Source organism: Musa acuminata, chromosome BXJ2-6 (genome assembly GCF_036884655.1).
Source record: "Musa acuminata AAA Group cultivar baxijiao chromosome BXJ2-6, Cavendish_Baxijiao_AAA, whole genome shotgun sequence".
NCBI classification, from domain to species: domain Eukaryota; kingdom Viridiplantae; phylum Streptophyta; class Magnoliopsida; order Zingiberales; family Musaceae; genus Musa; species Musa acuminata.
This window is the reverse complement of record NC_088343.1, coordinates 36,148,843-36,164,200: the sequence shown is the minus strand read 5'-3', so window position 1 is coordinate 36,164,200 and position 15,358 is coordinate 36,148,843. Positions and strand designations below refer to the sequence as shown.

Here is a 15,358-nt window from a genome sequence, read left to right as displayed (position 1 = left end):
ATCCGACACGTGGAATACACGTCACATACGGGAGAGACACGGGTGATGTGTGAAATCTAATGCCACACTATATGTGAATGTTTGCAATGAAAACATGCGTGCGTGATTTCTGCTAAAAGAAGCAATACATGAATGACCGTTCTTCGATGGTGGTTTCTGCTAAACACAACTACTCAACTTCTCCGGTGAGGTACTTGTTCTGTAGATCTGTGGCCTGCACATGCCGAGGTGGAAGTTCCGGAGGCAGAGCACGCAGTGGCACAGCCCGAGAAGCCATTTGCCATGTGTCCTCGCTGCACCCACATGTGCTCCTTTTACACCACAAACACAGAGGCCCTCTTTGCACCAATAGCCAGGGATTCTGATCCCAGGTTTCCGATCAGAAACTCCAGGAGCCTTTAGATCTCCGACGGACGGCACGGATTGCTCTACCCTACGCATTTCCGGTGCACAATTCCCACCACGTAAAAGGATGCATGGCTGCAGACTGAATCCTTCTTAAGCTGGATTGAAGAAAAGAAGAACACAGAGGGAAAGCTTGTGGAGACGCTATGCTCAGGCTGCAGGTTTCTGGTTGCGGAATCAGGGACGGCGGAACGCCAAGAATCATTGGCCGCCGCCACCAGGGCCAGTTGGTGCTTGAAGCTTCGAGGCTGAAGTGGCCGTCAAGGTGCAGTCGCTTCTGCTGTACTGTCAGGGCCGTGAGGGATGATGCTGAAGGCGGCGCCGGCGGCTTTGCAGGGCAAAGCTGGGATCCTGGCTTGGAGATTGAAGTGCCCTTTGAGCAGAGACCTGTGAGCATTGAACTTACCTTCATTCATGATGTCATCTCACTCGCTTGTAGACAGAACAAATATTAAGGTCTCATAAAAAGCAAAGCAATTCAGTTAGTTTTATGCATAATTTCATATCTGGAGTATGTGATGTATGTTAAAAGTATCTCTATTTCATCAAAAGGGGAAACAGATTGTATTTTCTTTTGAGGGGATTAAATTAGAAGAGCTAAACTATCTCTAGCTTGAGGTAGAAGGGCTTTACTAACTCTAGGGAGCCAGAATTGCTAATATGCTAATCTATTTAATCTTGTTAGGTTTTATTGGGTGGGTTGAACTGTTGGGAGTTTCTTGGCAGATGTAATTCCATGAGTGGAGTTAGGAGGCTTCTGAATCATCATTTGTTTTCCTTTTTCTTTTCCTTCTTCATGATAACAAGGACTGTCTCGGTACCATCCATTTATTTCAACTTGCAATTTGGTTGTATTAAATTTGATATGTTGAGAAGAGGCTGAGGCTCCAAAGATGAGTAATCAAATCTCTAAGAGAACAAATTGATTAAAGATGATAGATTTTATGCATAAAGAAGCAGGATCCAATCTGATTCCCCAGTAAAGAACAAGGTCAAAGAAACCACCACAACGGAAACTCTAGTGTTCTATTAGAATTTCTTTAAATTAGATGGTAGAGCGTGATGCATTTTGTCATCCCTTAACTTTTTTTTCTTGTGACTTCATTACAGATTTTGCACACATGATTTCTTCAACACATTGCAGAAGGCCTGATTAATGTCAAGGCCAAATGTACAGTTTCTGCTTATCTAATAGGATTAAAAAAAATCCCAATTTTACTTGGTTGAGTAAGTCATATAATTCAGAAGACAGCTTTACATGTTCATATGCATTCTCTATATCAGTGAACATGGTTAATTAATTAATGTTTTATTGTGTCTCATTCACCGTCTTCAATAAGGACTAGTTAATACTTCTAAATATAGCGATGGAAACTAAATCACTGTACAGATTCAGTAGAGCATATACTGTTTTCTTGAGCTTAACTTTCACTGATGTGATAGGTTAACGAGTATGCTGCCTTGAAAACTAGTACTCTTTACTCCTGGGGAGAACTGAGTCCGGGGAACTTCTTCTTACGCCTTGGCAGCTTATCGCTAGTAACATTTACGGTTCTAGGAGCACCGATAGCAGCTGCAAGTTTCAACCCTTCAAAGGTATGATCAAATTGACCGTCTCATTCTGATATGAAATTATCTTCTTTTGTTCATGATAGAACATGTAAATAATGGTAAGCTTGCATCACAAGATAGTATAATTGCTTCGCCAACATGTTATGTAACTGATTCAAAATTCTAGGAGCAAGATAAGTCAAACATCTGCACAACCGCTCATAATATTCGATTAAAGGAAAATTTTGTGTTATAAGTGAGAACTCACTATAAGTCTAAAGGACATCATACATATTTCTGTCTGCTGAAAAAAAAAATCATTTTTATATCTAACTTTCTCTCTTCTTTGCTGCTCTTGTGCAGGATCCACTAAAGTTTGTTCTTGCAGCTGGGACTGGAACTCTTCTTCTGGTGGCTCTGGTGGTACTGCGGATTTATCTGGTAAACGATATAATATATATTAATCATGTGAATTAAAATAGAGATGAACAGTTGAACAACACAGCTCCTGCAAATTACTTGAATAGGTGGAAGTAATTCAACAACAACAACGACGCTTACAAAGAAAAGTCTAGTTACTTTGGTGGAATCAATGAACTCCTGTAATTGATCTGCTATAAATGGTTGGAGATCCTGCAATGCGCAGAACATATGATCCATGGACCTCTAGTTGAAATAGCTTCTCCTTCCTCCTCTCACTAAATCTTATTCAAACCCCATTTTAAATTCAGGACATGATACCATGTAACAGTAGTAACTTGTAACTTTGTTTTTATTATTTTTCCTCAAGTATCTTTAAACACAGAAGATAAGATTTAAATTTCATTACCTTTTTGCTGATACTATATCCATCTACAACAGATAATTTATCAGTACATTCTTATATCTGTTAAAAAATGTTCTACAATGTAGAATCAAGACTTTATTCAGTTACTTGCACCAACTTTTCCAACTCTGAACATCAGTAAGATGAACAAGATATATGAATTATCTTGCTTATTGATTTTTGGGTACTAAGTACAACTCTGTTTCAGTGTTCTGATATTCCTTGATTTACTTGATATCATAGGTTTGAAAAAATTTGATGTTTGATGTGAAAACTGCTGATTTTATTTTATATTCTGATGTAACAGGGATGGAGTTATGTTGGCAACAGGCTATTATCAGCAGTGATACCCTATGAGGAAACCGGGTGGTATGATGGGCAAATGTGGGTGAAACCACCTGAGGTTAGTCATCAACAATCATCAAGCTAGCCACTTGCAAAAGAAAATTTGCAAAGAATTTAACTCAGAATGAATTGATCATGAATCTAGGCACAGTATTGCAAAAAAAATAGTAATGATATTAGGTAGGTTAAGATCCATTTCTATTTCATGCGTTTAATGAGCAAAACTGGATACATTGTTCCTCCCAGCCCCTGCATTGTCCGGCACCTCATGCACTACTAGACCTACCCTAATTCTTATAACAAACTAACGACCATGTATTCTAGATAAAATTGTTCTAGTTATACTATTTGTTGATTTAGCAAATGTAGTATTTTAAGAATTTTATGATTGTTCTGATGTAATATGTGGCCTATTTCTTATGTTAGGTATTGGCTCGCGATAGACTGTTGGGGTCTTATAAGGTATGTGATCATTGCAAAGTCACCATATTTACTTGTTAGTGTGTAAAGAATTCCAAAAATAAAGAATGCCTTCTTGGACAGCAATATAAATTACTTTTTATGGTAACTAATGAGGCTAATGTTCCATAATTTCAAGTTGTCTTTAAGGAGAATCACACAATGTAAACCAACACATGCTCCTGCTTGTTCAGTTGAGGTGAAGGATGCTGATGACCTTGCAGCTGCTGCAGCTGAGGCAGCAGATGGAAGGTGAATCAGTTATTAGTCTGCCACACCTTTAGCTATGAATGCATAGTTAGCACATATATCCAGTTTTTGGTGGAATCACTCTGTAGCTATGCACACATAATCAGCACATTTCAGGAAACCAAAAAAAAGGATGGTCCAGACTTTTAAAAACCCATCTACCAGAAAAGTTAAACCGGACTATTCTTCACATAATATTAACATTCAGATGAAATAATGACATTAATTACAGAGATGAGGCAAATCTATCAGAAAAGAAGATAAGACCAATAAGAATAGCAGGAAGGAATACCCCATTCCCAATCCTCAGAAGCAAAATATGGCTATGTGATATGGCTGGTGGTTTCCAGAAGTCAGTAAATGCTTTTGATATTTCTTTAAAATTAACAAAGATACAGCATGGTGAATTGTCACATATCTGTCTATATAAGAAGTTCCAAGTCATTTTTCTACACTTGCACATAGTACAACTGAAGATATTCTACCAAGTGGCCTATGGATATCGCTTTGTACTTTGATCAGAAAGGTCAAACACCAGATGCACAGGGAGCATCTGGTTCTTAGCTTGCTTAGACTGCTTCAACAGAATCCTTTGCTTTACACGAGGAACCACATGATCAGAATATATGTTATTATGTTCTGCTATCTGTTGATGCCAACTGTTCTTTCCATTAATGTCTGTGGTTGCAATTACAAAAAAAATTTTGAGGCCACCATAAGAACCTGTTGTTTCTCACAAAATCTCCTTTGTCTATATTTCATATGCATGAATAGCTATGCTGAAGAACAGTACCGCATTGTGCATTAGGTAAAACCAGTGATTAAGTTGTTGAAACAAACATTAGTTGGGACAGGAGCTTTGCTTGTTAGTGCTGTGTCACTGTTCATATTTGCTGCTCCAGTGGAAGACTTCCTGCATTCAGCTTTCAGATCAAATGACAATAATTTGAACTCTGCAACTTCACAGATCAAACCTAATCTGAGGTTGGCCCTCACCAAAGTTTTGTAACTAGCTCAAAGTATGACCTGCATTGACTAACTTCTTATCAACTTTGCAATGAATGTAGGAAAGAAGAGCTTCTTAGATTACCAATAGAGGTGAAGGATGATGATGACCTTGCAGCTGCTGCGGCTGAGGCAGCAGATGGAAGGCCAGTCTACTGCAGAGATCGGTTTTATCGTGCCTTAGCAGGTGGACAGTACTGCAAATGGGATGATTTGCTGAATTAACACATGAAGAGAGCCTGAAGTTTCTGCCATTTCTCTGTGCCAAAGCAACTACAGAAGTAATAGTTTCTGGTTTTGCTTTCCATATTGGTGTAATGCTGCAGCTTTTACTCCCAAGTAGATAAAATTGTCAAGCCTAGTGAATCTGAAAGTATCACATCCGATTAAATAGCAATTTCAATTGCATCTTTTTCTGTGATTTACACCAGGTTTTATAGCAGTCTGCACTCTGTAGCCATATACAAGTCCTCAATATTATCTTGCATTTACTTATTAGATATAGTTTGGTGGAATTAACTTGCCTCAAAAGGTTAGCTGCATCCAGGTCCCAAATTTCCTCCATCTCTAAAGAAAAGCCATTATTTTCCCTTCAAAAGGGAAAAGAAAGCAGAATTGGAATCGAGATTTAAATGTCCAAGCTTGTTTTAGTAATAAAAAATTCACCTCTCATCTAAGAAGAAAGCAGCAATTGTTGACACAGAATAAACAGAGGACTATAGCCTATGCAAATATGCAAATGGAAGCCATGTATGTTTCAACTTCGAATACTTTTAACATGATGTGCAAACCTTGTCAAAATGTAAAAAAAAATGATATATTACATTTTAAAATATTGTGTGAATAAGTCTGTAGAAAATTAATCACATCAAGCATTTTTTTCCCTAGTGACAAGAGTATAAATTCTCTGTCCATGAATTCCAAACCAAAAGCCTATACCTGTAATTGCAAATGAAGTTGAAGAATTTTTTTTCTTTCTCAACAATTGTTGGTGGCAATCCTAATTCAAACATAATGCAAATGCTGGCTTCAATCTCAAAATATTTCAATTTTTGTTATCTAAGCCAATGACATGGAATCCATGTGCCAAGAACAACAAATTTATGTGAAAACATTATGTTGAGAGAAGAATAATGGAATTAGTCTAGTTCTCATGAAATATCAAGCAGTCTAAAGGTGGATGATGACAATCTTGAGAAAGAAAAATCCAAAGGAATGATAACTCCATGATCTTGCTAACAGAACTTCCTACATAATATTTATTTACACAAAGGCAATTAAACAGCAAAAAACATATGGATTGTGCCACAAGAGACTGTAAGAATCAATTCCAAAGTCCATCAAACACATTCCAAACATATGCAATTCTCATCCAACCTTTGTTTCTTTCCTCTATACTGATGATTTCCTCTGCGAAACTTCTTACTTTCTGATAAACAAAGACCCTCTCAAATTGATTTCAGACTAAAAAGGAAAACCTTTGATATCTCTGAATCATAAGATTGAAATAAGGACTCATTTGCATCCCCTTGATTCTCAAACTCACACTAATGACATTAATAGCACAAGATCGATCACTAGCGGTCAGTTCGCTACCTCCAAGGAAAGATAAAGATGATGCTCCTATTATTCTCGCTATCGTGATATCTGAAACCCCTTTAGCTTTGAGCCGTAGACTGGATTGTAGTACTTTATAGGAGAAGCATCCATGTACAAAGAATTGGGTTCTTTTACCACCAATAGACTCTTTTAGCTTTTGTTCCTTGCTAGAATTGTGACCTGAACTCATCCAACATTTGTATCAGTTATCAAGTGGCACACAAGTTATAACATTTACTGATGTTCCGTGGAACAACTCTCTTGTCAGGAACATGGAGTTTGGATCATCTATATATACTTGAGATGGGTGGAGATAGCAGTTTCAGCTGAACTTGGAAGCACCTTCATGTCCACCATGCGAAGGCCGATGATTGCAAAATCGACTAGACTAATTCGGTACCTTTATTTCTTTTTTCATTCTTTCCTTCATAATTTGCATTAGAAGAAGATATCACTGCATGTTATCATCATTTTGGTTGAGTGTACCATGTAGACATTCATAAACCTCAACAATGTGATGTATATGGATGTTCATCAATCATCTGCTAGTGGAATTGGCTTCTTGCAGTCATATGTGTTTCTTCTCTTCTAATGCTGCAGATATATTTGCAGATTTCTATGTTGGCAAAGTTCCAACTCTGAGATTCTTAACACTTTAAAAGCTTACTCATATCATTATATATTTTTTCCATTATTCTGATTTTAACTGGTATAGCAAGATGAGCACCAAACCTGAAAACAGTCAATTTGAAGTGGACTTTTCCAATGACTGAAGTGGGCTACATGGCTTGAATGATTCTCCCTAGTTCACTGCTCCATGCACAATCTGAAGGTAATTGACCCCAAAAAATAATTTGTCTGTGCCTTCAAAATTGGCTGTCAAAAATGACTTGAAGTTTGCTTTGAGGAGGGGAAGTGACAAAGGAAAATATAGAAAAATGAAAGAGCTTTAGATTTGAGGAGATCAAAGAGAGGACTAAAGATTCATTTGAATCACATAAGCTTGAGAACTAAAGAAGTTCCTCCTTTTCTTCTTTCAGTAAAGTGACAAAAAAGTTGCAGGTTTTCTCATACACTTCCAAGCTAAACATCATCTTAGATGTGATGTACATGAAAGTGAAAAAGAAGCTTTCTATTGTGGCTTTCATATGGCATCAACTATGCAAAAGCATGTAAGATACCTTGTGTGAAAGGTGCAGGGAGTTGTTCATGGATACTTTCTCTTTTCCCCCTCTGCTGCGGCTTTTCCATCATTTGATATCTTAATATAGGATCCAATATAATATGGTCTCTAAAAAAATGAGATTCATGAAATTTTTTATCCAAGACACTCCACCACAGACACTGTGGAACATATTCTGTTATTAGTCTATTAAAGTAGCAAATGTTGTGATATGTGATGAAGGTAATTTCTGACCATATAATGGATTCTGTCTCCCAAACCAGTTATACTGCCTTCATTCTTCTAGTTGAGTGGGTTGCTGTCAATACTTTCTACCAACTTAAGTGACCTCTCTCTCTAATTGAATCATCATTCTACAAACATCAGAATTGACCTGAATTCCAGAATTTATATATTCTTCTATACTTGATGAATTATGATGATAGATATCCCATTAGATAAAGGTTGAAAATTATCATAGCCAACCCTGGTTATTTATCTATAGTTCTTCTTTTTCCACCATAAGCTTTCACTGTGAGAACATCTGTTAGAGTTCATCTGAATACTTTCTACCAACTTAAGTGACCTCTCTAATCGAATCATCATTCTACAAACATCAGAATTGACCTGAATTCTAGAATTTATATATTATTCTATGCTTGATGAATTGTGATGATAGATATCCCATTAGATAAAGGTTGGAAATTATCATAGCCAACCCTGGTTATCATCTATCTATAGTTGCTTCTTTTCCACCATAAGCTTTCACTGTGAGAGCATCTGCTAGAGTTCATCTGAAAGCTTGTGTTGGACACAGGGAGGTAAAGAATGGGCAAGCAAGACTGGGGAAGCAACAGCATGGAGCAGTAAATGATGCATCATGGTGGATTCCTCATCCAAGGACAGGGATATACTACCCCAAGGGGCATGAATGGGTGATGGAAGATGTGCCTGAGGGTGCTTCCTCCTTCCCAAGAACCTACTGGCTTAGGAGCTCTGAAGGGGTGGAGAAAGACTCTGATCTCTCCACCTGCCCCGACTACAATCACCCATTCCTTGACGTATGAGGAGCTTAGTATCATAGAACTAGCAGCAGTAACAACAGCAACAGTGTTCTACTTGCGGAGAAATAAAGACTTCAATAGCGTGTTGTCTCACAATTGCTATCGAGGAATGAATTTATCTACTGAATCCTTTTTGTCTTAATCATGAATTTGCATGTTGATAGATGAATAGTGGTGAAGTTAGGATTCTATCATGACCGTTAGTATCAACGAAAAATCTTTATCAACTAAAATGTTTGATATTTTGAAATAAAATTATCGGATGAGATTCCGAATAACTAAAATTTTAATTTCATAAATGTATATATATATATATATATATATATATATATAATTTGATCAACGTTAGTTAGTCGTGAGTTAAAATATTTTTTAAAATATTATTTTTAAAGATATCATATCGTAAATTAAATATTTTAAAAAATATTTATTTTTTTAAAATTATTATCATAAATAACAAATTCCCATAAATCGCCGAAAATAATTGAGTTAAAATGAGAGCCACGAGACTCTCTCTCGCTTCACGTCTCTCACCACTCTCTCTTCCGCTTCTATAGGTGGGGAGGGAGGAGACTAGCGTTGTAACTCCCCGTTCGTTGATCGAGTCCGATGCTGAGCGCATCGGGGCTGCTCTACAGCTGGAGATCTCGCGCCGGCCGGAGCCAGTCCGACCCGGACCCGGGCACCGATCCGCTGTCCTCCTCTTCCTCAGCCAGCACCGGGGACGCCCATCCTCGCCACCCCCGCCGTTACCGCAACCGCCGCCGCCGCTTCATCGGAAGGGATCCCTCCGGCGGCCTGATCTTCGGGCCGCAGCTCGAACCCAGGCGTCCCTCCCACATCCACCACCAGACGGTAACGGTCTCAGTCCCGATCTGATCCCGTTCTTGTTGTTGGAGATGATCCGGTAGAAGTCTAGGTTTCTTGTTGTTTTGACGATGTGATAACTTTGATGGAACTATGAACCTTGAAGTTTGATGCGATTCATTGGATTGGGGTTGGATTTCAGGTGATTGTGTGTCGGAATTGGCTTATGCTACTGCCAACTCAGAGTCATGTTTTGTGGCTCGATCAATGTCATCATCATCATCATCAACATCTTACAATTCTCCTCCAAGGCCATTTATGATGTGTCAAATCTCGTCTTTTTTGAGGAGTTTTACCTCTCCCGTGTTGTAGCCCTACTCATAAATGATCCAATTTGTTGCTAGAGAAAAGGGGCTTACATTGGGATGCTCAAGCGGACAGCTTCCCTGGCCTAAATGATCCTGTTTGCGGCAGCATATGTTGTTCATTTGGCCGTGAAATCATCAGCTGTCCTGTAGGGTTCAGTTTCTTGGTAGAGAAATAGCAATGAGTCGTGTCAACCATCATGCCAAATCTTTTAGCAACGGCCAACAATTTCTGTTGATTAGACCACAAAAATTTATAGCATTACAGAGAACCAAAAATCCCTAGTGAAGAAACTGATGTATCAGTATCTGGGGTACATGTGATCGATATTCTCAACCTTGAACCTGAATTATCTGGCTCTTATTCTTGTTTGCTCGGTTGTGCTGGTGCAAGAAGATACCTTTCATATACTTTTCGAGGAATCAAGTCTTCCAATTTACTTACATTTGGTTTTTTATGAGAAAAATTTTTAGGTGTTCGTGCAATTTGTAAATGTCTGCCTTCTAGGTTCATATATATTCTGTTCCCTGCAAATTGTACTTAATCTTGTTTCTTGACTAGGAACATGAACCAGTTTGGGTCGGTAATGTAAATGATGGTGAATCTGCTTCGACTGGCAGTAGCAACGCTGGATCTGCCAGCAGCACATTGGACAGGTTGAGATTAACTCGAAATGACCAACTCCCTGGCGTAGTTTTACAGGCAAGGGCAAGGCTTCAAGAGAGGCTTAGAGGTGTTTCTCTTTTGGAAAGCAGGTTAGTCTCTATAATGTTTAGCACACTGAAAATTATATAATAAGATGCTCTACTAATGCCTTTGCCTGATCACCAGTGTTGTGATGTAGTTCAGATATCCAGACGTGCAGGAAACTTAAAATACTTTTTGTGTTTGCTTCCCTCTTGCTGATAAATTCTCTTGATCCTTGATAGTACGAATGAGATTGCCGTAGGTGATGAACTGAGGCTGATAGACATTGGGGAGTTGGATACAGAGAACCGAAGAGAATGGTTAACAGCTGAAACAGATGAAGATGTGCGATATTTCAATAAGCCTCCTGGACTCAGTTCAGAAGCTTTCTGTAGTCTGCAGCTAGAAGTTTTTCAAGATAGAGAAGATGTCAACGATGTTGCAAGAGCATTTCTTGAGTGTTCCATATGCCTGGAAAAGTTCTTGGAGGGGGATGAAATGATTCGGCTGTCTTGCGGGCACAGGTTTCATCCTGCTTGCTTAGAGCCATGGGTGAAGACATGTGGGGATTGCCCTTACTGCAGAACTAGAATTTGAGTTACTAGTTGTCTTAGGAAGATTCAGAGATCATGCCCTACTCAGTTTCTCTCCTTCAGTCGAGGCAATGGATGCTTTGCCTACAGTTATACAGGCAAAAGAATCATCCTGTGATATCCGTTAATGTTGTCGAGGATCTACAGACACCTAAGAACTTGCTAACAGTTCACTGTGTACTGTTTCTTCTGGCATTGTAGAACATAAACTTGACCCAATCGTGGAACGTTTACGATTTGGATTCTGCAGGTCTGTTGTGAAGGTTTATTTTGTCACAGCTCTTTTTTAGAGGACGATCAAGCCATGAAAATAATTTCTGTGTTTGAAGGGGTAAGACTATCCATGGATCCTTGGATGCAGTTTTGATGGAAGCCTCTTTTGTTAGACTATATTTTCTGATTTATGTTCATCTATCATTTTTTATTGGTTTATATGTGCACATTAAATTCAGTCTTTGCCTTCTTGTCTCATATTTATTTATTTTTATTTTTTTATGTCATTAAGCCTGTCATTTAAATCCAACATGAATGAAATGATGTGGAAAAAAGAGCAAAAACCCACACATAAGAAAAAAAAAAAAACATTGCATCACTTAAGAATTTCTTGACACGATGAAAATTTTAATACCTTCTGTTCTTTGTTTTTTATTCTATCATCGCCCTTTTAAAACTAGAATTTATTGAAATGTGATCCAAAGACTTGAAGAGACAAATTTAATGAATTTGAAGATTGATCTTTTGAAAATTATAACAAGACGAATCATGCAAGAAAAAATAGCATATTTTTCAGAAAGAGAAATTATTTAGTCGATCATAAAAATGAAGACTTACCATTTTACTATTATTGTTGTATATTTTTCAGTAAGCAGGAGTAGATGAAAGAGAAAATATGAAAATAAGGAGTGTGCATGCTTTACCTTAGTGTAAGATGGGGAATGTATCAACAACCTAATCCACATTTGGACTTTAACCACACCATGGTTGACATATAAAGGTAACAGATATGCACTAAAGTTAAGGTTTAAAGAGAGTAATAAGCAAATACAAAGGATTGAAGTTTAACATGCAAATCAGAATCATGCAGCTAAGCTTCCAAAGTCAGAGCAGAGAAATGGCAATGCATATTTGTCTTCTCCTGTAGTGGGCTCTGCAACTCTTCCCACTGCTGGTAACTGAGGACTGAGCTTTTCTATAAAGACAACTAACTATCCACATGTGGAGTCATAAGCACAGTTGCTCTTACTTTACCATCATGACTTGTGTAGGAAGACATCACTCCACCATCATGACTTGTATAGGAAGACATAAAAATGTAATTGATAGCAAATCTTGATTGATATATACACACAAAAATGTAGATACATCCCACAATCATCAAACTCATTCTCAACCCCAGCAATTGGTGGTGAATTCAAATAATGCTACTTAGCTTAATCAAGTGATGCCTATAATCCAACAAACCACAAAAGCCAGAATTTTAAGGTCCTGATGTCAAATATTTCAATAATTATGCAGTTCAAATCAATGGGATGCTGCTGTATCAGTCATCTTTATCTCTCAATGCCAAGATACAGGAATTTGTGGATCAGTGTTCTCATTTGAAAAAGGAAGCTATAGCAAACCAACAAAAAAAAAGAAGCCATTAAGACCATGTCATCTCTGAGTTCAAAGGTCATTAGTGTTTTAATTAAGGATTGTGCAATGGTCAAACTAAGAAAGGTAAGAAAAAGGAAACAAAATCATTGTGGAGTTAGAATTAAAAATGTATTTTAGCCTAGTAAAATAAGATTGACTAGGAATGATCCTCCATAAATATTAACTCACCTAACAGGCTAACTCAACCAAACTTAGCGTTCCATATACCTTCTCCAATTACATTACAAACTTGTTCCTGCCGAACCAGGGACACGCTGCATCTTTCTTCCTTGAAGGCAGGTGAGGAAGACTCAACCTCTTCGACTCTTCTCTTGGGGTTTTCTCTCATGTGATCATTGCAGATGCTTTTGCACAGTTGGTTTAGTCCTCAGAGTTTGTGCCATCTCCCATTGGATGTGTTCCCCCTCCTTGTGCTACTTTTTATCTTCAAACGAGGTAATAAGAGCTCGTAGCTTTGGCTCATGCTTGCTGCATCTTTTGGCGCATGACTTGAGGAGGCAAGGCGTGGCATTTGAGCTCTCAGCGTGCCTAGTTTTGGCACATTATGACTCACAGCAATGGACGAGAAAGAGAAAAGAGAAATGTAAGCTTTATGGATTCTTCCTGTGTTTTCTCTGTGCTCTTTTTACAAAGCTTTCGGAAAGCATGGAAAGCTGAGAGAGCTGCAAAAAACTGCTTTCTAGAGACCTAACTGTGCATGAATTGAGAGTTATACATGTAATTGCTGTATCAGTCAATGTTGAAAGCTATCTTTCATGGACAACTACACTTGTATTTTCTTCCCCTCCTTCCTCTTGTGTTCTCATTGTTGCATGCCTCAGCAATATTTTGTGTTGAATGTTCATCTAATAAATTTTTATTATATTAGTGTTATCATATTTTTAATCAAATAAAAAAGAGTCTTGAATCTAATAAATGAAACAAAGGAACAATTTGTCAGTGAAATTTTTGAGTGAACATTATATTATTTGGCTAAGTTATCATCTGCTACATCATAGAAATGAGCATCTACTTTTTAATCTTTTCTCTCAGTCAATTAAGATCATGTGGCAACTTCTTTTTTCTCTCTTTTTCTTATGAATACAATACAGCATCTTATAGTATCATTTATTACCCAATCCATTTATTAAGGAAAAGAAGGAATGATGTACATCATGAACTGTGAAACTTGAAAACATCAAAACAAGGAATCCTACAATTGCAATAAGTGCTTCCTGCATTTCTCATATGGGAAATCCTCAAAAACCTGATTTAGGAACCTTTTCTTTTGTGAAATACAAATATACTAATCAGCAAAAGGCTATATTGCCATCTCCATCACCACCAGACCCTCTTAAAACGTGTCATGCTCTTATCATGAACTCCAACCCCCCACCACACCATCTTCCCACAAGGAACATGTCAGAGTTACAAGAGAACAATAAAGGCTATTCAAAGTTGAGCATACTCACTCATTACATTGCAACTCCCTAAGACAATAACATAAAAGAAAGACAGAAAGAAGAAGAAGAAGAAGAAGAAGAAGAAGAAGAGATGAACATAAATTGAAAAGAAACAGAATACCAAATGATGGACAATTCAGTGAACACCACCACCACTGTCTCGGCTCCCTGTTGCCTTTGCAATGGACAGCTCCTCCAACCATTCAAATATCCTACTCCTGCACATGCTGTCCGCCCTTTTCAAACTCGCCCCATCCTGCTTCTTCTTCTCAGCCATCGATCTCGGTTCCACCGCATCCAGCGTGCACTTGCAACTGAAACCACGTCCGACGAGCCGCGTCGCCTTCTTCTCTACCTTATCTTCACCGTCACATACGTCAAGTCTCTTCGAGGAAGAACTGCTTCTGGCACTGGCACTGCCATCTTCATTAGACCTCACAGACTTCTTTTCATGCACGGCATGGGCGTCGCTCTTCCGTCCAGCAGTGCCGTTACCGGATCTCCGTGACCTTAAGTCGTACAATTCGATATGAGGCGGCCTGATGAGGCCCAGCCAGAAGATCCCCCACCCTGGCGGGGCCGAGGTCGTGCTCCTCCGGCTGGCGTTCGCCTTCCTCGCGTGGCGGAGCTGCGGCTTCGGACTGGGATGGGTGTAGAATTTGTTGGAGAGCAATGAGCGGGGAAGATCAAAAGCGTTACTGGAGTGAGTACTGTTGGACGAATGGCTCCTGCTCACGCAGTTGCTGCTCCTGCTGCTGCTGTTGCTGCTGTTGCTCCGGCTCGTATCGAAGCCGAGGCTCGCGATGGCCGTCGAGCACCGGTCCATCGAGTCCGACCGTGAGCCGCACCGGCTCGGCCCGCGACTGCCGGTGGAGCCGCCGTTGTCGACGGAGGGCCGAAGCGGCAGGATGTGGCCTTTGAAGAACACTTCGTCAGCAGAGCACATGGCCGCCACCGCGGCCCCATCACCTTCAAGAAGGCCTCCTCCTGCCGAGACCCGGAACTCGAAGTCGTCCGCCGCTCCGTCCATCTTGCCCTCCACGTCGTTAGACTTAACGGTGGCAGTGGGTAAATCAGAGAGCAACGAGGCCTCTTCTTCCTCCTCAAAGGTCTCCCATTTCCCCTCTTGAGCCATGCCTTGG

At 39.2% G+C, this 15,358-nt stretch overlaps 3 protein-coding genes and 1 long non-coding RNA gene across 4 annotated transcripts; 3 read left to right on the top strand and 1 right to left on the bottom strand.

The window, feature by feature from the left end:
• Positions 1–245: 245 nt before the first annotated feature.
• On the top strand, positions 246–5,265 carry LOC103989012 (protein CONSERVED IN THE GREEN LINEAGE AND DIATOMS 27, chloroplastic). Its single transcript, XM_009407736.3, has 7 exons — positions 246–794; positions 1,849–2,001; positions 2,320–2,397; positions 3,090–3,185; positions 3,554–3,589; positions 4,644–4,819; positions 4,903–5,265. The coding sequence occupies exons 1-7, from the start codon at positions 552–554 to the stop codon at positions 5,063–5,065; spliced, it is 945 nt and encodes a 314-aa protein (XP_009406011.2). The 5' UTR covers positions 246–551; the 3' UTR covers positions 5,066–5,265.
• Positions 5,266–5,931: 666 nt separating this feature from the next.
• Positions 5,932–8,792, top strand: LOC135613613 (uncharacterized). Its single transcript, XR_010487347.1, has 2 exons — positions 5,932–6,835; positions 8,419–8,792. It is a non-coding gene; the product is annotated as an uncharacterized LOC135613613 (long non-coding RNA).
• Positions 8,793–9,182: 390 nt separating this feature from the next.
• Positions 9,183–11,453, top strand: LOC103989010 (probable E3 ubiquitin-protein ligase RHY1A). The gene is made up of 3 exons (XM_009407734.3): positions 9,183–9,520; positions 10,400–10,593; positions 10,768–11,453. The coding sequence occupies exons 1-3, from the start codon at positions 9,275–9,277 to the stop codon at positions 11,120–11,122; spliced, it is 795 nt and encodes a 264-aa protein (XP_009406009.2). The 5' UTR covers positions 9,183–9,274; the 3' UTR covers positions 11,123–11,453.
• Positions 11,454–14,110: 2,657 nt separating this feature from the next.
• Positions 14,111–15,358, bottom strand: LOC103989764 (uncharacterized). The gene has a single exon (XM_009408713.3). The coding sequence runs from the start codon at positions 15,349–15,351 to the stop codon at positions 14,353–14,355; it is 999 nt and encodes a 332-aa protein (XP_009406988.3). The 5' UTR covers positions 15,352–15,358; the 3' UTR covers positions 14,111–14,352.